Raw genomic sequence first — 23,687 nt, forward strand, 5'->3', positions numbered from 1 at the left:
GAGTTTCAATCCATTCGCACAAGTGGTTACTGAGATACCAGCTTACATACAAAACCTTAACCAAATCGGGACCCGACGCCGACGCCGACGCCGACGCAGGGGTGAGTCCAATAGCTCTACTATTCTTTGATAGTCGAGCAAAATGAGATTGCACAAATTTCAATTACACATAAAAAACAATTGTCCGAGGAGCATATTCATGGATCCACGGTCCCCTAGAAACTCCGCGCTAATCTTGGATTCGTCCCTGTAATAATGCACTTTTTACTGTGTATCACAAGTGCCCTCTTTCGGAATCATGTAATTTTGAAAAAAAAAAATACACTGCAGTAACACCGGACTGATGAATAAAGTTTTGTAAAAAAGATAAAGCTGCAAATTGGAAGGCGCAACTAGTACTTAACAAAATCTAAAAGTATCCAAATCTCATAGATTAACCTAAATGAAATTTAAGATATTATGCAGAGTAACATTCAGCTTCGGTATTTCATCCTGGAACCAATTTAATATACATGTAATATTGTATACATGCCTGATCAGTGGTAGTTAAAATGAAAGGAATGATTCTAGTTTGACAGTTTTTTTTGTTGTTGTTGTTCTTTACAAGATCGGAATAACAGACCTACTCAAATAATTTACTCACAGATGACCTCTGTTTTCAGAATAATTTGTGATGCACGAGTGCACGTGAACAGGTCTGGCTAGTGTAATAGAATACCGGTTTACGTGCACATATAGACCTTCCCGCGAGATATATATTGTTCATGCAAGTCTTTCCGAAATATATAGACCCTAGGTAAACAAAGGAGTGGGTGTGTTAATTTATTTCGTAGTTACATATAATTTTTGATATAATACTTCGAAACAATATTACGTATACATCAAAACTGCTTACACTTAAGTCTTGAAATAGCGTTATTTTGACAGTACAATAAGACGCTTAGATTACCAAATTTCTTAAGATGAAATATCATAAATATATTAAACTTCATTAATGCATTTTTTGAGATTACAGTTTTGAACGAATGAATTAATTAATGTCTGTGCCGCCCAATTCATTCGTAAAGAAATTTGCTTATACGAAATGAAACTTTTTATCGGTACTGTAGCTGCTTTTTTTCTTACTTGCAACTTTTTTTCTCTCGTTTAATTCCAAATGGCATTCATGAAAAACTTTTGCACAAAAATATTTTTTCTTCGCCTTTTTTTCAAACCCTTGTAACATCAATTTTTTGATGTCGATTACAAATGAAATGATATTTAAATGAATTTGATTGATTGATGGAATGAAAAAATGAATAATTGTTTCCGGCTATATTCTTGTTTTTTCATATTGATATTTCAAAATTAAGTCAGTTGAAATGTTCTTCATTCACTTTTATTTCGTTATACAGAAATTTCATAAGATCTACATTTTCATTTAAATACGAAGAAACTCGTTTTTCGGATGCACAAAAATATTTTAATGATGTGTTTTTTAAGAAAAAAGAGTTAAACGCAAAATTTCCCATATTTTTTCTAATTCAGTTAATTAAAATTAAAAGATAATTATAAATCAAATATGTATTTTACCCTTTTGTCCAAGTCTTCCACTAAAGAATTAATGACAGAGTATATTTCCAGTGCGGTCACTTCAACAGGATGTTATCGCCTCGGCTAGATAAACACACAATGCGTGTCCCCGCTGTTTGGACATTCAATTTAGCGGCGCAGGGTTATTTTGCCTTTTATAATTAATGTATGATTTTAATGTAAATTAATGTTGAAACTGTTTAGATGGATTAATCAGTTAATGCCTATGTAAGATTAAAAGTACTTTAACATGTTAATGATCTGAAACAATATCAGTATCACGGAAACAAAATACCAGGGAAACAAAATAATCTTGGAAAAACTGTATACATAAAACATCTGGGGAAATTACTTGGAAACAAAAACATCAAAGGATATGAACACAAATTTCACTTAATGATTTTATAAGTAAATGCTGAATGACTGCCGTTACCTAATAATCAAATACTATATCACCCAGATGGTAGCAGGACGATATTTTATCACTAAATTTAAGGACAGGGTTTTGTTCGAATCTTGGATGTTGACAAAATTATCATAATTATTTTGCTTTGTATGCAAGAGTGTTGTAAAAGTGCAGACAACGGGGTGGATTAATACATGCTTTTGATTTTAACAATAGGGATGGATTAAATCGGATATTAACATTAAGTGGCAAAAAAGTTCGGACACGCGCAAAAGAAAATGATGGATTTATTCAGTCTTTGAAATATTTTTATTATACATCTATTTCCGTCAATATCAGCGCTCATTTAACTTGTACAAGTTTGAAAGAATGTAAAACGTTTGGCCTTGAAATGGCCAAAGGGATATATTTTTACAACATGTCTGCGATTGGGATTGATTAAAAATTATTTTCCATCTGTTAGCGCTCTCTCGTATGTAAGGATATGTGAATGTAAAGAAAATGATATTATATAAATCCTTCTTAATTGTTTTTAATGAAAAAATTTATCAATGAATATCAAAGTTGAATGCAGAATTTTTTAAAAAGTGCAAGAAAGGATGGGGGGCAGAAATCATTGATTTTGAATTTGTGATGGTCCGTGAATTTGGGGTTTTTTTTTATTTTAAATTTTTGGAAATGCGCAAAAAGAAAGACTGAATTATTCCATGTTTTTGGCTTCCGTTTGAAATAGTCCACGAATGTGTTTTACTATAAAAATCCATCTTTTCTATAAATATTTGAGGGTCTGGGCTCCAGATTTTGGCAAAAAAATGATCGTTTTTTTTTTTTTTTTTTTTTTTTTTATGAACCTGGCCATTTAATCAACATTAGAACATGCAGTTTTAGCCGGGAGTCGAATCCGGATTGTCTCGCCAAAAAACGAACAGAACAGAAATATAATTTATTTCAATTGTAACACACGTACATCTTTGGTAACGTATACATGTATACACACATATAACATTTAATAGTCACGTAAACTATATATGGTACTACTTCTAGTTGATAAATAAACCAATATCAATCAAAGTTACCACCATTACATAAATAGTCAGAAAAAAAAACAGTCTAACTGAAACAGTAGTCGTTTCATCAGCGATTTATGGGGATGGACTTAAAAACCGTGCGGGTACTTATTTCATCCATTATATTTATATACATGTACAAAATTCATAAAAGTGGTATTATGCGCATTTTTAAGCATTAATCCAGCTACTGCATTGTAGAGGCCTAGATCCACTACTATTTATGTGTCCCCCAATCTAATTAACAACTCCCATCTTATCTGTTGCTTATCAGCGTTTATGTAACAGTACGGATTAGGGGGAAATTTAGCACAGAAGGGCTCAGCTAGACCGTGAAGACGTGTGTAGTAGAGTTGAAAGAAATTGATTTTCCTTCGATGAATGTTGATTTTTATTATTTTTGTTGTTGTTTTTTGTTGAAAATCTACGGTTTTCAATCTGAGACAAATGTTACTCACAATATTCTGCAAGCATTAAAAACAAAATTTTTAGATGAGTAAATGTTACATTTTTTATAAGATTTTAAATTAGTGCACATCTCCAAACAGAACTCGAAAAAAAAAAAAACTTGATTTTTCCCTAAAAACTATTAATGAAATTTGTAACGTATTCCTTAATAGGTTTCTTATTATTTATTATGTGTTTAATCAACAAATATTTTTCTTTTCAAAAAAATGCACAAATATGTATTAGGGTGTTTTAAAATAAAATTCAGTTTCCCCTTCTTATAACTGATAAAATACATTTGTAACGTTAACGACTTGCCCCTAGTTTATTAAAACAGTCATCACCCCCAACTGTACCAATGAAGACAGAAATCATTTGGGCCCCACTACCAAGATCTAGGCCTTTAACGCCGGGCCTTTTAAAATAAATATTTATACACATGTAATTAAGGCAGATTTTGAAATGCATGCTTAAGATTCTTTGGTTTTTTAAATTTGTTGAATTTTTTGGGAAATCATTTCAACTGAATGTACAATGAAGAAAGTTTGGAGATTATTTACCAGACGGGGAATTTCGGTATTTTTTACCGCTGCTGGAAAAATCCATCTTACACCCTGGGTGACTCTCGTGCTGTAAATGACGTACTACGAACTATTATATTATATATATTTTCGGTTACCTGGCCATTTAAAGGCGTCGATCGGATAAAAGGTTCGACCCCCTGGAATTCGTGAGGTAAATGTTTGTAAATGTTCAAAAATTTTGAGCGAGCTAATTAAATTACGACTTTTTACCCCTTTTTAGTAGGATTTGAGAATTTAAATTAAATTATTAAAATTGGTCCTTTTATAAAACAAAATTCCTTTTTTTTATAGTAAAGAGTATAAAAATTAAATTTTTATTTTTTTCCCTAATTATTTAAATAGGATTAAAATGTTTAAAAAAAAGCCGGTATAATTTTTTTATTCTTTATACTAACTGAATATTCCAAGAAAAAAAAGATTATATCATGATTTAGTCAATTTTTTATTTTAGGGAAATCGGGAGATTGGGAAATTTTGCACAACAACCAGTGAAAATCGCATTAAATCCCTGTCTTTTTTTATTTTTATTTTTAGATCAGCAAATGTTTTTTTTTTTTTGATAAAAAAATGCAGATGATTAATCCATCTTTGATTAATCAGTGTCTTTGAAATTTTTCATTTTATTTTGATATGTGAAGTTTTTTATATGAATAACAAAATGAGATATAAACCTGTTTTCATAATATCAAAAGAGTTAAAAAACCTTTGGGAAAACATGGATTAAAAACCGTTTTTTTTATTTTTTATATAAAAGTACTGTATCCGCGAATTGTACTTTTATTAAGGAAAATAACTTATAAACATAATGTGTTTAAACAAATATTCATGCAGGATGGGCGTTTAACGTAAGGAGGTAATATTTTTTTACGACTAATCGCCCCCAATGTTAAACAGTTAAAAATGGTTTTGTTATAAATTTTGATTCTAAAATGCCTAAACTAAAACATAGATAAAAATAGCGCTTTTTCTTGTCGCAACCTAAAAATTTAGTTACCCCACGTTAACATGACGTAATTGAGCGTATGAGTGTTTTCAACAAGAAATTTCATTTGAATTCATATAAAAATAGGAGAAATTCATAATTTCATATTTAAAACATGAATTAAAAAGGTTTGGTACTTTGGGAAATAAAAAGAGGTTAACCAGGTCTTTTATGATTTACAAATTCGAAACGTTTCATACGGTTGCAGGTTTTTCAATACAAGCAATGGGATGGATTAATCCATCTTTTTTATCGAATATTTAACAATGTGTGTAGCAATTATGGAAACATGGGTAGAAAAAAATGAATTAATCTTTGTGTTTGATTTTACTTGTGAGACGTTTCACAAACATAAAATTGGAATGGATTAATCCATCTTTTTTTGTCAATATTACATTTGTTTTTACAAGTTGAAATGGACAGATCAATAATGCCTTTTTCTAACATTTTAGACGGTCTTACAAATCTTTTCCCCTACACAAATAGAGATGGATTAATCCCTCCTTTTCTATAATCAATGTAGACTGCTTAGTAGAAATATTGATTTTCAATAAAAAATGAACGCATGGAAATAATCCTGTTTTTGGTTTAACATTTTAGATAAACCGACATTGGTATTTCACAGTCAGTAAACAGCCAATGAAAGGATGATTAACATGTTTTTTATAAACAGAAAGGGGCGTATTATTTGTACCAACTAAAGGATAGAGTCGGAACAATATGTTTTCACCAAATAAAATGGGGATGGATTAATCCATCTTTTTTTTAATTAATGTTAGCCCTGTTAAGAAAATATTTGGGTTTTCCCTTAAAGACTGAATGCAGGATTAATCCATGTTATTATTTTACATTTTAGATTAACCGACAGTGTGTATTTCACAGTCGGGAATGACATTGTAAAAAACAGTCCAAGATGAAAGGATGGATTAATCCATGTTTTATATTACACATGAAGTGGATTGATCATGTATTTGTTCAAACTAAAATGAGAAAAGAGTTGGAACAATATTTTTCCACAAAAATATATATGGATGGATTAATCCATCTTTTTTTATAATTAATGCTGGCACTGTTCGGTAGAAGAAATTTATTTTTTTATAAAGTCATGCATGGATTAATCCATGTTTTTGGTTTTACATTTAGAAAACTTACAGTGTGCATTTCACGTCAGTAATGGCATTTAATAAAAAATCCAAGATGAAAGGATGGATTAATCCATCTTTATTTACACTTGAAGTGGACTGATTATGTTTTGATCAAACTAAAATGGGGTAAAGTTGGAACAATTTTTGATTTCAGTCGATTGCGTTGCTTATTAGAGTTTGCTGATTTTATGATGGATTTTCCATGCTTAAGATTGTATTGGTTTCTATATTTTGTAGAAATTATTTGGAAATGACTGGGACTGAAAGATGGATTAATCCATGCACTGTTACCGAAGATCTACGATTTAAAAATTGGAGTTTTATTGTAAAGGGATTATCAGCAATGGGGTTATATTTGCAGATGGATTAATCCCCTGTTTATGTAATGCACTTGGAATAAAACTGAAATAATAGCTTACGCATTTTATTCGTTTGTTTGTCAATGCATGGATTAATCCATGTCATAACCTTAGCATTTATTTACAAATTCGACCCCTTTCCTTAATAGTCCTCCCGTTATTTAGTCAAAATAAGGACACCCAAAATGGCGTATACTACCCCCAAACAGGGATTATTTTGTCAAATCCCTTTTTATAAAATCATCAGTTATAAATAAAAAAATATGAAATGTTGATAGTTAGACAGTTATAGAATATATTTTACAGATGCAATTTTTATTATTTTGTTTAAGTATGTATAAGTCTAGATTTAATTGAAACTGTTATCGTGTTTCAGATTGTCCATTGAAAATACACACGTTAGTTGATGATGCTGATATTATGTGTTATATTCCGAAGTATTGTACAGCTGTTGACATTTGCGCACATGTTCCTCTAATCAACCGAAATATTCACGTCTATCTACGGATTCACGCCTGCAATTCGGTGCTGGATGTTGGCATTGAACAATTCCAATTTTCAGTCGGACTCTTTGACTTTGAATTTGGTATTATCATTATTCATATATTACTTTTACCGGTTTTACAAGTAAGACAATTAAAATTCCCTTTTTGGACAGTAGCCCGCCCGCTTAGCTCAGTAAGTAGAGCGTCGGTCTACGGACCGTGGGGTCGTGAGTTCGATCCTCGGGCGGGGCGTATGTTCTCCGTGACTATTTGATAAACGACATTGTGTCTGAAATCATTAGTCCTCCACCTCTGATAACTCATGTGGGGAAGTTGGCAGTTACTTGCGGAGGACAGGCTTGTACTGGTACAGAATCCAGGAACACTGGTTAGGTTAACTGCCCGCCGTTACATGACTGAAATACTGTTGAAAAACGGCGTTAAACCCAAAACAAACAAACAAACTTTTTGGACAGCGTACTTGCTTTTCAAAATATTCTTTTATCAAGTTAAACTTAAAATGAAACGCTTAAGATGTATTAGACCTAAATCCATATCTGCAAATATAAACAATTGCTCCGTAATTTTCATGTTAAACATAGAATTAGTGTGTTTTTATGTATAACCAGCATTGCAGGTTAAGTCTAGACGTATTTTGCTCGTCATACATAAGATAAATATGTGTGCTGCTATTAATAGCTGGACGCTTTTCAACAAATGACCCGAGAAATTTAATTATAAAACATCTCGTAATAGACAGTCAGTCTAGTGAAAATCATTTGAAGAGTATCTTGTATATCTAAAGTTAGTATCTAACTATAAACTATTTTAGAGAAAGATGTACATTGGCTATACTTAATTTTAATTGACTAGGATCTTTAAAGAATCTGAAATGGCTTTAACTCGTTCTTTCAACCGTATTTCAGTTAATATATAACGGCAGTCATTTTATTTTTCAGTTTTACTAGCCAGTGCTCATGTCACTACCGCCAGTTTGTCTGGAAGTTATAGAAAAGTTTTCATATGTTCACATGATTCAAAGACGGAGAATGATTATTATTGTCCTTAAATCGAAATGGAGATCATTCTCCCTTTTTTCTTGTCTGAGAACACAACATCACGACTTTTTGATTAAAAGTCTCTACTTACTGACCTTACCGAGCGTCTTACATACATATCTTATCATATATTTATGCAATGTAATTAATATCTCATTATCCTTATATGTAACAAGAAGTGAGAAATGATGTTTTTATTTCCCAACTTCTTTTCCTATCTTTGTTTATATTGAAGGCAAAGACGTTGCGATAAACCTGAAGGATGTATTCAAAATGAAGTAAGTTATGTTCGAAGTGCAAAACTAACGCAAAAAACAAAGGGAAACCATTCAAACGTTAAAAACACACTGATGGAATTTCAGTTTACTTAAAAGATTATTTTATTTTTACTGTTACATCTATATAAACTACATTCTGTAAAATTCCATTCGATAAAATTTGATAAAATCACGAAAATTATTATTGCTATTTTGGCAGTAACGCATGGCGGGTACATAACACACTGATCTTTTATGAGGTTCGAATCTGAGAATGTTGATGTTCGACTCCAGTTCTACTCGTAGATTTGTTTCGATGATTTTCTTCATATTTTGGTAATTGTGATACGATATTTGCTGCCCGACGTTAACTGATGAGCTATTAACGTTCAAATAAGTGTTGCGTTTCTTTTGCACTACGGATTATTTAAACTGATATTTACTAAGAGAAAGTGTCCGAGTCTAGCTAAAATAATGAATGCACCTACATCATGTTGTATGTGTAGTAGGACTGGGACGATTACTCGGTTAATCGGATTCGATTCGATTACTAGGTGAAACCGGTTTCAATTTTGCAAAACCGCTAACCACTCTCAAACAATAAACATCACGAATCGTACTTTATCTTAATACATTTCTTTGACCAGCACATAGACCTGTAGTACATTTCCGCTAAAACACATCAACTGAACATAATCAATAGTCTCGGATTTGCCTGTCGTGATAAAGTTAAAATAAATTACACCCAAATATGACTTATTAATTATCACACTGCTTCCAAACGATAAAGTCCGTAAGTTCCTAATGAAGTCAGCTGCTGGAAGTACCTTTAAGTTTATACAGCTGTCCGGAAAGAAAACAGAATTTCAAATATGGCGGACGATTAACCGGTTCGATTCGATTTCATACAAGTGATTAACTGGTTTCAAAATTTTGAAATCGTCCCAGCCCTAATGTGTAGGCAATGATCAGATATTGTTTTGTCTTACTAGCATTGATAAGACATGTTGTTAGGCGTATAATTTGTCACGTGTTCAAGCTTAGACTTGATTAAAATCTTTCAAATGTATGAGAATTGTCGACTCGTTGTTTTAAACATACATTTGACATTGTATCTTTACCGGGCCGGGTGAATCTTTGAATAATAATTAATTAGAGCTACGTCAAAACAAACAGTTAGTTTGCAACACAAGTTGAAAACAGAAAAAAGTTTTATAATTAAAATGGCTGATTGAAAAAGACGCCTTTTGAAAACATTCACTAAAATGTTATATTTTCAGCAGCTTCACTCTTTTTCGAATGTACACAATAAAACATAAGTATGGACAATGTCTTTAATCACATGAAAAATGTGACCTCTTTTAAAAAAAATCGCCATCTTTGGCACTAGTTAGTACATTGTGACAAATGATATACATTTAACAGAGGTAAATCGAGTATTACTAACTCTAATTCTATCGGTAACGCTTAGTCTATTCAATGTTTTGATGTCGGACATTTTCCCTGTAATTCTTTATATTCTATGCAGTGTTATGTGAAAGTTTATAAATAGGCCGCTTGAACTTGACACATGACGACAATGAAGTATGATGTTATGTGCTATTACATGTACTTACAAACCGGATCATATCATTTTGCATACATTGTTACAGATATCACAAGCGATTGATCTGTTTTGACCTTTTAGTTCTGTTTATCATAGAAACTTATTCAACAGTAATTATGAATTATCCTTGCTACAAAATACTTTAATATAAAATTTAAAATGCGTTTGAAGTTCCATATAAAGATTATATGAATTTATATGCCAATACAGTTAAAATTTTAGAATTAAAGCATTTTAACAACAATTTTACTGAAATCTTTCGTAGTTAGTAAACATGTACAGCGGTTTCAACTTTCCCGCAAGCGGATTATAGTTGTTGGTCTCTTAATTATTCTAGATTCCGCATTGATGAGCTTACGACAAAAGGTGTTTTTGTTGTGGATCTTGAATTAAGCATCTGTTTTTCAAACTCAAGTTGTGAAAAGACATTCATCATATTTGATCGTACGGAGCTACCGAATATGCCATGTTCTTTGGATTTAGGATTTCGAAACGAATGTAAGTGAACAAAAGGTTTTTTTTTCTAAATAAAAATGAAATGTTACTTTAATCTACGAAACGATGTATTCAGATATCACACTGCAGTGTAAATTGTTATGAATTATGAAACGAAATATATGTTAAATCTATACATATATTTTTCAGTTTGTTTAGTATTTACAGTTCAGTTAGGAAGTGTTAATGATTAATACAACAACAGAAACAACAATGTAAAAGCTATGCATCATTTATTTCAGCATTTTCCCTTACTGAATGGATGAATGAGAGAAGTATTTCGAAAGGAGACGTGACGGATGTGCAACGCAAGGAATTGTTCGAAACACTTGGTTTGGCAGTTTATCTATACGACAGCGCCTGTTATCTATCTGAACTACCATACACTCCGTCAAATAACGGCTGGAATATCGGTATAATAGTTAAAATGATAGTGAATACAGAAAAAGATGTTTCGAGCTAAAGTCTGACATTGATTTTGACGTTTTAGAGGAACAGAAAATATACATTTCATTGTTATGCAATTATCATGAATGCATAATGTAAGAAGGACGCCTATAAGTACAATACTGCAAATATATTAACTGGGGATTCAAAAATAATATCTCATACGCGATATTTTATTACAATGCTGCTGTTTATATTAAATCTGTATTCAATTATTCGGAGGAAAAGCAAACACCAACAGTCAATCTTTCATTCAAATGTCCTGGCAAAATTACTGTGATAGAATTATGTATTAACATATTTTCAGAATGTCCCGTTGAGCTGACGCTTAGTCCCCTGCCTTCTGGCATCGGTTGTTTCATTTCTGACATGTGTACAGCTATCCAGTGTTGTCTCGAGATAGAAATTGTCCAAACATCTGTTTCCTTCTACGTTATTGTTGATGGATGTGGAAAAAAATTGACCGTTGGTATAGAACAAATGAAGTTAGTGTTGGATATAGATAGCTATCAGTTCGGTTAGTCATTTTAAAATTTTGTAAATGTGTGTCTTTAAACTGACGGAAAACCTATTAGTCTACATAGTGTACATATAGTTATGTTAATCTGTATATATATTTACAAATAATTGTACGAAGAAAGAAAGCAAAACGGTTTGTTTTGTAACAACGACGTTAGTACAGCTACATTAAGCAGACACGAATTTCCTGACACATTTACCCTTCTTCGAGATCAAACAACGCAGTATTAAGTCAAACAAAAGTATGTTGTTCAAAAACATCTTTCGAAATTTGCCCCAACAACATTAAATTAAGTACAAATCACATTTTGATGATGGTACAGGTCACAATTTACAATTGGCTGTTCTAACATACTTCGACTGTATGGTATTCCAATTCTCATTGGCAGAATGTACGCATATATTTAGTACCATGAAAATGTTAGTTTGTGTTGTTTGTGAGTTTACACGAGTCTTCTAGCTTACTCAAGCTTCGCTAGTGTGATTCCTGGATTTTCCAGCAGCCCCAATGTAGTTTATGTGCGTTTAAACGCATGAAACGTAAATCATGAAATAAAGAAAAATCTGCATAGACGATAATGATTTTGTTTATTTTCAAAGGTCGTTTAACAAAACTAAAATATGTTTACAAGTTACAACACTGAATGACCGTTAGTTAACCTTGTTATTTTCAATGTTACAGGCCAATGGGATCGATTCTATTTGTTTGGTGTCTATAGAATCGAGTAAGTATTGCAATATTACTAACAAATATTATTCAAAACTGCCCTGGAAGCTGACAGGGAATTTACTGAAGAAACAAATATCTTTAATGGGACATTTTTATTCATTTTTATCGATATTCATCAATACTGCCTTTCGTTTTTCAGTAGCGTCCAACATTTCAAATTACATTGTAAACAATTACGGATGTAAGTACGTTCCTCCTATACGTTCCATTAAAATTATGGTGTTAAGTTTGCTTTGACCACAAAGAGGGAAGACGCTAAATATAAGTGATAACGTGCCATGACTTGACCACGTTCGCATGTTATCAGAGAAAATATTCGTTAGAGGATGGCGCAGTTATTCTGTCTGTTGAACTGTATTTTTTATTTACCACGAGGCTCATTTAAATGTAATATGCAATTTATAGAAATGTATTTGTTAACAAAAGGGAAGGTAGTATAATGTAAATACAATAAAAATCGTTTCGGATTTCATACAAAATGATATTAATATGACCAGCAAATTAACCACATACCTTTCGCTCAATTTATGGATTGGCAGATTATATTTTGTCGTTCATTTCGCATAAACTCTGATTCGAAAGCAATTCATTCACTTATTTAAAAAAAAGAGTTTAATACTTTCGATAGGTGATAAAATTCAACATTTTTCAAACGTTTTCGAGTTAAATTGCATCTATGTTATTATTTTAAAATAGGTTTTTGTATCCTTTCCCTTTTACCATTTAGTTACATGCTTGAAAACTTCCAAGGAGGTCGTAAATATGTTCTCGACGTGAACATAAGTGCTTGTTTTGAAAGTCACAGAGAATGCGAATTCACCCTTCCTGTACTCCAGAAAGCTATCTTGCCTAAAGTAAATTGTGACTGGCAGAATGGATTCATTGATAATGGTAAGCAATAGATATTACTAAAAATATATACTACTTAACCATTGTAATCAATAAAATACGACGCAAAACATTGACCCATATTTGCTTTCAATATTATTTGTATTGAAAAAAAGAAACATAATTAACTGTGAAAAATTGAATAAAAGTTTCTCTGTTGTTTTTATTTACAGATGTCATTTTAAGAAAATAAAATTGACAGTTTTCACTCACATTGTCTTAATCTGTTATTGCATCCAAAAAGCAGTATTATTTTTGCACATTGTTATTACATTTGGAGATTAATATAAATCACGAGTAATGCCCTGTCCAGCTGGCTCAATTCAAATTTTAGTATTTTGCCTAATTTCCTGATTGGTTCCAGCCATTGTCATTGTTACATATCATGTACAAAAAGTCGTTGTAATAGGCCGCTGAACAACACCAGTAAAACAAATTCTCATTGTAGAAATGCTTATCTTTCTCAGTGATTCATATAACATTGTAGAATGTTTGTTTTGCATAATTTAATGACTGTTTGCTCAAGTGTCTAGACGTATTTAATAGTGTAATGATCGTGAAACTGTTAATGTACTAAAACACTGTCATACCGATTTTCGTGGTTTATGTCGCTTTCTTCAGCACATGTAATGTAATCTTATCTGCCGTATTTGATGTTAAAGATTTGACCAATGGCTTGTAACTGTCTGTAATAATGTAGCATTTTGAAAAATAATTATGTTAGATACAGCAGAAAGGTAACTGGTTATATAAATGTTAGGGAGCTATATTGCAAGTAACAGACAATAATTTTTAGAACTCATCCAGGTATTTTTGAACACATTTCTTATATTGATAACTTATTTGGAATTCCGACATGGTATGCAATAGAATATTCTAACAGAGCAAATCAATCTTATTTTGAAAGCTATATTACTTATGAAATTGTGGATGTGAATTGTGTTGTTTAATTAGACGCTAGACATTTCAACCCTTTATTTAATTTCTTACGGAAATTATTACGATGTGATTTTTTCAGATTTTTCCTTTGAGTCCTGGAAAAGCGATAACGATGTTAACGAAAATGCAACACTTTCTAATGCTCAGTTTGATATTCTGGCGAATGACTTGGGTATCAGTCAGTATCTTTTTGATAACGAGTGCGAGCTGTCTTCCAATAGACCCCTTCAAGGATGGAATAACGGTAAAACTTGATTCGTTGTATATTTATTTTGCAAGCCGATAGAGCGGCCCTAATTACTAACACTACAGGTACACAACAGAACAAACAATTAAATAGTCGCAAATTTGATCCGTGTTTGTGTTTGTTTGTTCGGGTTTATCGTCTTTTTTTTTTCAACAATTTTTCAGTCATATATACGACGGTGTCTACTTGTAGCAGTGAGCAAATGCCCAGCTTTATAGTGCTGCCTCACACGAATATCACGCCGTAGACACGTGGCATGATACCCCACCCAGTCACATTATACTGACACCGGGCTGACCAGTACTAGCACTATCCCCTTAATGCTGAGCGCCAAGCGAGAAAGCTGCTAGTACCATTTTTACGTCTTTAGTATGACGCGGCCGGGGATCGAACCCACGGCCTTCCGCACTCGAAGCGGACGCTCTACCACTAGGCTACCGAGGCGGTTATCCCGTGTTAGGTTACGGTTAGTGTTTACATGGTGAAAAAGCGTCTATATGTTGTATCCTTACTTATATGAGAAATATGTTTTACTGTTTTACTTTCAGCATGTACTCTGGGTGTTAACTTGACAGTTTTACCAAGCAACATCGAATGTACGATTGGAACCTCTTGTTTGGCTATAGACTGCTGCCTCAATGTCAGTAGTCTCAATCGAAGATTTGGATTTTCTCTGCATGTAGACGACTGTGAATATCAGATATCAGCGAGTATTGAAAATCTTGTTATTGAAAGAAAAATGTCCGCTTTCGAATTTGGTAATTTAGTTTCATTAACTGACATTGAAAAATATACAAATAAAGTTTCCTTTTAAAAAAGGAAGGCTTGGCTGGTTTTGGCATAGTCTACATAACTGGACAAGTGGGGGTAGGGCCATTACATAAGATTCTATGCAAAACATGATTGCGATTTTCTACTGCTGTTCCCATGGGAACGCCAGTCTTAACCTTAGAGGCAAGGGTATTGAACAATTCTTGGCGTTATGGGTTTTTGAACTACTGATGTCCAACCTCCATATAAAATTTTAAGACTCTAGCGCAAAGCGTTCTATTTATTGGGAGAAAACTAATTTTCTTTACTAGACCCCTGGGACTTCGACCCATTGACCGCAAAAACAATAGGGGTTCTCTACCCAGTGAGACCAATTATCCTACGAAGTTTGAAGATTATGGGTTAAATGGTTCTATAGGTACCAGGCTGAAAGGTTATGGTCTATGAACCGTCCGACTGTCCTACTGACATGTGCAAAGCAATATACCCCCTCATCTTTGATGGGGGCATAATAAGAATACATAAAACTCTAAGCCTTATGGTTTTGAAGGTGTTTAAAATTTTTACTTTTGTGGAAGAAAATGTGGTTACCAATGTGTGGAGAGCTCGACACACAAGATTTTCATTACGTATGTACGGACGGAGGGCACTAATGCAATATTATAAGAGTTGGGGCAGGAAAAAATGACTTAACTGTTAGCTAATTTCAACTGTTTTATTTAAATTTTCTATTCTATGGTAAACAATCATGCGTTGAAGATGGTAATCATATTTGTTTATTTATCTATTGTAAAAGATGGCAATAGTTAGCAGGTTTAATCAGAATTAAGTATAACTGAAACTTTGTACGACGGTGATACAAAAAATTCTAATAATGACTTTTCTTGAACATAAAGAGATATATCGCTTTATAAATGATACATATTTGAGAGGTAAAACGTTATAAATTGTGCCTTAAAATAAACTAAAATGTCACTCAAACCTGTCCCGAACCACTTGTTCTGCTCTTCTCCGCCATTTTTCTAAGGGTATGGTCTATTCCTTACAAAAGGGTACACGTACGAAAAACAACCCAGATTCGCCGTGACATTCACCAGTAATTACAATACGAACACAGAAATATAAACACTGATATACAAAATACGGTGGTATTGTGAAAAAAATGGTTTAATATACCTTGCAGAGCTACTTCCTTAACTTGTTTTAATAACACCCATACAACAATAATCGAACCAACCATAATAGTCCTGTCAAAAATTGGCGGCAAAATGTCTTTTGAGACACCTTTTGGCAGGTTACATCCTTTCAGAGGGGTGTTCTCTAACAAATTATTAATGTTTTTTTTTCACTTTTCACATATGTACGGTCCTTTATTTTTTTTCTTTATGTTTATGGAAAAAAAAGGCCGCGCTATTTCTCAGTCAATGTATTCCAGACTTATATCAGTGCTTGTTATTATTATTATTGGTACCATGTGTAGTTCTGGGTTGGGTTTGGGAGCTATACTGGATTCCGCTCCGCCCGCCGGTTCATCTGTTGGTCCGCCGATTCCCTATACAATATGCGGATGCAATGTATCATATTTTCAATACCCTTGTTCCTCTGACAATAAGTTACTGTCCGGGGGTATTCCTCACATTAGTGATAGGTCTTGTTATTTCACTCTTTATATTGATATTAATTTTGCATTTCATCAACGTATGTGTCTTGTCAATTTTCTTGTTTTATTCGGTACAATTTTAACAGTCTCATAATAACAGTCTAATTAAACTACTTTTGAAATGCAAATATTGTTGTTAGAAATTTCCAATCGGAAATGGTTTCAGACACAGCTGAAATAGTTTTAGGGCTAGCTTGATTCACTTTGTTTTATGTAAGTATTTCAATCAGCATTTTGATTGAGTTTAGTATGCCTTTTGTAACCATTAAATGAGCTGTGGATTAGTTTACAAGAAAAACTAATATTCTTTTAGTTTCATATATTTCTACGACACATTTCAGTTTATACAGCATTTTTTGGATGTAATAACAATGTAACGATAACAGGCTAACCTCCAATGACCTCACTCTTATTACAGATAGAGAAATGTGTAAATGCCATCTATTTTCTCCTAATAAGCGTTGAAAATGATGTTAAATGCTTTAAAGTAAGTCAGTTAACATGTTCGCTAATAGGAGACCTGTGGCTCTATCCAAGGGCCCTCCCATGCTGAAAATAGTATGTGGTTCTTTGTTGGATCATTGTCCATGTTGCTAGCTTATGAATATTGTAGTTACTATATCAGATTCAAGCATATAAAGTTAACGTAAAATTTTAGTACATGTTTGTAATGTGAAAGGAATAGAAGACGTTACTCGGTTAGTTTCCTGATGCATATAATATGGAACGATATATACCTATTTACAGGTAAGCAGATTCACTTTGACATAGACGGACTAATTTCTATGCGGTAAGCGAATGATTTTCAAACCTGCATTCTTAAAAAACAAACATTAAAAGGGGGATTCAGTTCCAATGTACTTGTTTTTATTTGAAATGCTATATTTATATACATTTGCTGTATCATTTTGTTGATATGCATTATAAAATATATTCGTTTAGTACTAAGACAGTATGCGAGTGTATTTTACATGTTTTGCTTACCTTAATTGCCTATGCCGGGTTATGTTATAGAAATATTAGGTTAATGTCTTTCTGTACATAAAGTTTATTTGGCAAGCCGGAGAAAAACTTTATCCTTGACTTTTGCCGAGTAGAGAAAGTCTTAAACTGTAAAGTTTATTGCGTTTCATTTTGATGGCTTTAAAATCAAGACTTCCGTCATGTTAAGAAGCTATTAATCCAGCTTGCGGAAGGTTGATGATTTTACCTAGGTGTCCGTTAACTAGTGCAGCAATGATGTCTGGATGTGCACATTGTTCACTTTGATATGCAGTAATTGTACGAGAATTAGCGTTGAAATTATATGACTTCTTTCTGTTTTGATTTAAGATTTCTGGTAGTTAATATAGAATATAGTAACAAGTATTTGTTGGATATGGATGTTGATGTGAACTTTGAGCCAAATGAGCCTGCAGAAATATCTGTCAAACTGCTTGATGATATGATTGTACCACGTATCCCATGTCAGCTTAATGCTAATTTTATAAAGAAAGGTACCGTTTTTTTAAGTTTATTACTGTACATCAATTATATGAAGGTTTACAATTTCATATTAACTCATTTTATGACATTTGCATGTGCCATGTTTATAAATATATTTAACATAATTAATAAAGTAATGTTCGATTGTCCCACTACCCGACCGTGATTAAATATTTTTATATGTTATATAAACCTATTTTGGTACAATTTAGGCCTGTTTTGAACGTAACGTTTTGATGATATATGTAACCGCAGTTTTATTTGTTAATACATTTGATTGAAAAATTACTTTGTCTGTTGTAAGATTTCTCTTTGGACAAGTGGAAAGAAGAGAACAATGTAAGTGTCCTTGATGACTATCAGTCTACAAGACTGCTGGAAGATATCGCCATTGCACCATTCCTGATTCCCGTTAAATGTGATGTACTTGAGCGATCTGAAATTGGTAACTTAAATTTTAAGTGTGCTGTACTACCTAAAGGTATTATGTGTAAGAAACTTATAATGAAGAGAGATGAAAACTGAAAGTTAGAAATATACATTTGAATATTTTTTTGTAATATCCTAAACACATGCAAACATTTGAACAGATTAAATCAAACCGAGTCTCTCATTATTTTGCTTGCTTGCATACTACTTGTATACTTCTAAAGGATAGTCTTAGAGGCTTTTATCAAACAAGAAAAAAAATGTCTTCAATTGGAAACAACTGATACTAAATATGTATCTACAGTCATGGCATTATGTTAACATTAGTATTATTTTTCAATATTTTTCAATAGGATCTCCACCCATTCCTTTATGAAATCTTGAACAAACAATTTTAGGGAAATGTTAATACCATCTGTATTTATCTTTTTACAGATACATCCTTATGTCCGATAGAGGTTGAGACTTTATATATGTACGGTCAAGGCTCATGTTCACTGACCGAAATATGTTCCGGTATTCGTTGTTGCCTCAAGTCATCTGAGATTCAATCAAACTTCTATATCGAGGTCGGAATTGATGCATGTAGGGAAGAAGTCATAGTTGTTATTGAAAAACTTAAATTTTTGTTTCCGTTTAGAAACTTCACTTGGGGTAAGTCCTTTTTCCTAAATTAATCATGCCAATAAAATGATTGGATAAGACCAAACTATTTTTATATTGAGGTTAGGTTAACTGATCACGCATGAATATACAAGGAAATATATTTAAAGAAAACAAAACAAAAGTTATAGTGATGAAATGTACAAAATATTCTGTACAAGTATGTCGACATCATCTGATATCCTCTTAAACAAATCTTAATGACAAATTGCGATTATGTTTTAAAAGTATCATAATTAATTACATACAATATAAGTAAATACATATATTTATTGAGATTAGGTAAATGTCACTTTCCTTTACTAAAATGAGTACGAAATGAAAAACATTTGCAGGAGAAGTACAAACATTCAGTCTATACGGTGTGATCAAGATTGAGTACGTAAACCTTTAGATATGTTTTCGTTGTTTTTTTTTTCTTCTTCTTTTTATTGCTTTTCGTGCTTTAATGTTACTCATATTAATATTTATTGATTATATCTTAATGAATTAAACATATATCGTGTTTTCAAATTTACATATATTGAGCAATTCAATCAGAATCGTTTATATTACAATGGTATTAACAATTTTTATTCTAAGGGTGGAATTGTCTGAACTTGTGAAGTCACAGATTTACAGCTTAGACCTTAATGCAAGCATTTGCTTTGGAGAACTTCAAACCTGCAACACAGTGTTTCAAATTCTGCAGGATGAATATATGACTGCCTTGCCTTGTAGTTGGTCCTCAGGATTTTTAGACACGGGTATTTTTATACATCATATAACTTATTGTAGCATGGTTTACAACTGAGGAAGGGGCGTTGCTATAAGCCTGTACTCTATCTAAGTTAGAGAACATGTCCCGCCTACATTAGCATGAACTTGTCAATCGGAATTAGTAGCCAAATGCGTTGTTCATATTGGCGGACGATGATACAAAACAGAAAGCGTAGGGGCCACTCGAATAATGAGGTTATTTCTAGAAGGCTACGCCATCTCGAAATAACCTTATTATTATTCGTGAAACCCTATTCTTTCTATTATATGTAATATGTCAACCAGTTATCTGTATGTTTGTAACCTTATTTGATTCAAGTAGGATTAAATTGTTGCGGAACAACTGTTGTCAGAATTTATTCATTTTGTTGGGTTTAACGTCGCACCGGCACAATTAAAGATCCTATGGCAACTGTCCAGCTTTTACGGTGGAGGAGGACCCCAGGTGGCCGTCCGTGTATTATTTAATCACGCGCGGGCACCTGGGTAGAACCACTAACCTTCCGTAAACAAGCTGGATGGCTTCCTCACATGACAAATTCAACGCTCCGAGTGCGGCTAGAACCCAAATCGATGAGGGCAAGTGATTTGAAGTCAGCGACCTTAACCATTGGCCAAGGAGGTCCCTAACTGTTGCCAGAAAGACGTTTAAATAAAGACAATACAATTAGTAAACCTCTTGAATTTATATCACCAGTTTTATCTTGCAGAAAAATATGATTTTAATATTCTACTTTCTGAAACATCAAACCGTTGTTAGAGTTTGTTGGCATTTGTTTTGTTTTCTATTACAGACTTTAAGTTTGAAGAATGGCGAAAAAAGTATCATTATGAACTTCAAAAACAGCTTCCTGAAACTGGTGTAGTATTTTACTTGTCAAAGATTGGTGTTGATTCTTACCTCCTCCACAAAATGTGCGACCATTCAGCAGGGCTTTATTCACAGACCTCTTCGACAGGCTGGACGTCAGGTTGGCATATTCCCATTGTTTCGTCATTATGTAAACATTGAGGGTATAAATATCATCACTGTTGTAGCATATTGTACATTTTGTATCTGTATTTAATAATTGATGAAACATCTACATTGTTAAAGCGCAAAGAATATATCTACGTTAGCATTAAAACGCTTCCCTAGTTTATGTTATTTTTTGCAGACTGTCGAATCAATGCGAGCGTCCAGACTCTACCAGACGACACAAAATGTTTCATGGATGACACATGCTCTGGATTTGAGTGTTGTTCTTATATTGACGTACTGCAGCGGTCGATTCAAATAAACTTTCAACTAGACCCCTGTTCTCAAATTTTAACTATCGGAATTGAACGCATTTCGCACCGCATATCTTTAACAGCATTTGAATGGGGCGTATGGAATAAATTCTATCTTAATGGTTTTGTAAGACTAGAGTAAGTAGACATTTTTAGATGGAAACAAATAGCTTATCATTATCAGAATGTTTATATGTTATTGATATTTCCTTTAAGAAGCAATATTTGTTCAGACAAAAATAAAATCAAAATAAGATCAAAGTATTTATCATTCATTTTGTTTTTATTAGTTTATTTGCCGTTTACTGTTTATAATCAAAACTTCCAGAAGATATGATATATATGATAAGTCCGTAATTCAACTTCAGCTATTTGATCACGAGCCTACCGATACAAAAGATATATGTTGTAAATGTTAACCTAAGCATTTGCCTGGATCAGCACAGCTGTGAAGTAGAGGTAGAAATTCTAAACTACGATGTTTTGCCTCAGAAAATATGCGGATGGAATCCAGACTACACAGCAGATGGTACGTCGTGTGCGCGTGTGTGTGTGTGTGTGTGTGTGTTTTTTTTTTTTAATAAATACCGCATAAAATTGTCCACCAAGGACAGTTTCATTTGTAACATTTGAAAATGGCTGAGTATAAAATCAGATCATTCAGCGTTTAATGATATTTTTAGTCATTATATGTTTGAATACTTAGAACAAGATCGCAAATAAAGTCGTTACCTTTATTTCAAGAATTTTCACTTGCACAATGGAAGAACGACAGAGGCATAAACGAAATAGGAGGGTTTGACGATGTCCAACAGAAGCAGTTGATGACAGATTTGGGTATATATCCATATCTTCTGGAAACGGAATGTCAGGCAGTCAACAGTTCTGGTTCAGAAGGTAAAATATTGGATAATACCTTTCTCATAATTTTTGAAATTAAAGACGGAAATTTGTTTATTTATGTTTGAATATTTAAATTTGCAAATAAATATTAAATATGTACGTAAAAGGCAGCAAAGTAAATCTGTATTCTGCTGCTGGCTCAGAAGCAGTTAACAACAAAAAGAACAAATTTTCTTTAATTGGAAAGATGACTATCTGAAAATTTCAATAGTGGACATACAAGATGATGGATAACTCTTTAACTTCCAGAAATGGTGAGTCTTAATTTTAAGCGTTTATATGATTAATGGTCCAAAACGTACAAATATGTCTACGTTTTCGCACTTTTCCCCTGCACTTATAGTAAACATTGCAATGGATTATTCTGTAAAAGATTAAGATGAGGAACTAGCGCCATTATTCTTGGACACATACGTTGGCAGCGCGAGGTATAGCTGCGCGGGCACAAACATAACTTCTATTAAATTGTACGTGATATTTGCAAGAAGCCAAATACCAAATTGTTATTTTGCATTTATTGATAAAAACCGTTTGTTTTCATTTAAATAAAAGTAGGATGCTTTCATTTGTTTAAGCTGTCATTTGTCTGGTTATTCTTTTACTTAATATAGCGGAATAGAAAATAAGACTGGATGTTGAACTAATAAAATATAAATAAAAATCCTTTCGTCACACTCAAGGTTACCTTTTAATGTTCTTTGATAATCGCTTCATACTGTAATATCAACGTTCAATAATAACATTGATTTCAACATTTTAAATAAGTAAAGTACGCTAAATATAGATTTATTTTAACAAACTTTTCTGTAATTCTCCAAACACGGAACTGTATTTCATATGTCTAAGTTTCCGCAACTTAAATACTATCGATATTCAATATAAATCATTGATAAATGAAGTAAAAAACCAATGATTATCATTAAAAATCTAAATATTAAGACTTCAAAACTTCTTTTAATATGTTTATAGAATGTGATGTGTCAGCAGACTTCCCATCATCTTGCAGTTTATCTAACAGCTGTGCGAGAGTATCATGCTGTTTATGTTCAGATGTTTTACAGCGACGCATTTTCTATGAATTAGACTACGACAGATGTAACCATATGATCAACATAAGTATAGAAACTTTTAGCAGGACAATATCTGTTTATGAGTTTGAGTACGGTAAGAATCTATAATCGCGTTGTGAATGAATTTGATAACTATGCAATATTGACATTCACAATATTTTGATTTCTGTTATTTTAATCTTATAATTATACTAAAATCCATGCAAGGTTTTGTACAGGATAATATGTTACAGAATAACTGTTATTTAGAGCGGTCCTCCGTGGCCAGGTGCTTTAAGTCACTGACTTCAAAACATTTGAAGCACACCGACGTTGGTTCAAGCCTTGTTCGTGGAGTTGAATTATTCATGTGGGAAAGCTATGCAGCTAGCTTGCGGAAGGTCTGTAGTTTTACCCATATACCCTCCTGTGGTAAAAGACTGCACAGAGGAGCACCGTGTTT

At 32.7% G+C, this 23,687-nt stretch overlaps 1 protein-coding gene across 1 annotated transcript in view; it reads left to right on the top strand.

Moving 5' to 3' along the window:
• Window positions 1-23,687, top strand: part of LOC128556707 (uncharacterized) — a 35,793-nt gene that overhangs the window by 11,420 nt on the left and 686 nt on the right. The window contains exons 6-25 of the mRNA XM_053542369.1: window positions 6,939-7,148; window positions 8,341-8,383; window positions 10,306-10,466; window positions 10,706-10,876; window positions 11,218-11,427; window positions 12,112-12,154; window positions 12,887-13,050; window positions 14,066-14,230; window positions 14,782-14,991; window positions 17,412-17,454; window positions 17,997-18,160; window positions 18,454-18,594; window positions 19,014-19,232; window positions 19,577-19,619; window positions 19,824-19,987; window positions 20,795-20,971; window positions 21,158-21,410; window positions 21,641-21,801; window positions 22,017-22,169; window positions 23,145-23,339. Of these exons, the coding sequence (XP_053398344.1) occupies window positions 6,939-7,148; window positions 8,341-8,383; window positions 10,306-10,466; window positions 10,706-10,876; window positions 11,218-11,427; window positions 12,112-12,154; window positions 12,887-13,050; window positions 14,066-14,230; window positions 14,782-14,991; window positions 17,412-17,454; window positions 17,997-18,160; window positions 18,454-18,594; window positions 19,014-19,232; window positions 19,577-19,619; window positions 19,824-19,987; window positions 20,795-20,971; window positions 21,158-21,410; window positions 21,641-21,801; window positions 22,017-22,169; window positions 23,145-23,339 (3,090 nt within the window). The remainder of the gene's footprint in view (window positions 1-6,938; window positions 7,149-8,340; window positions 8,384-10,305; window positions 10,467-10,705; window positions 10,877-11,217; window positions 11,428-12,111; window positions 12,155-12,886; window positions 13,051-14,065; window positions 14,231-14,781; window positions 14,992-17,411; window positions 17,455-17,996; window positions 18,161-18,453; window positions 18,595-19,013; window positions 19,233-19,576; window positions 19,620-19,823; window positions 19,988-20,794; window positions 20,972-21,157; window positions 21,411-21,640; window positions 21,802-22,016; window positions 22,170-23,144; window positions 23,340-23,687) is intronic.

The sequence above is a fragment of the Mercenaria mercenaria genome, chromosome 1, assembly GCF_021730395.1.
Source record: "Mercenaria mercenaria strain notata chromosome 1, MADL_Memer_1, whole genome shotgun sequence".
In the NCBI taxonomy this organism is placed as follows: Eukaryota; Metazoa; Mollusca; class Bivalvia; order Venerida; family Veneridae; genus Mercenaria; species Mercenaria mercenaria.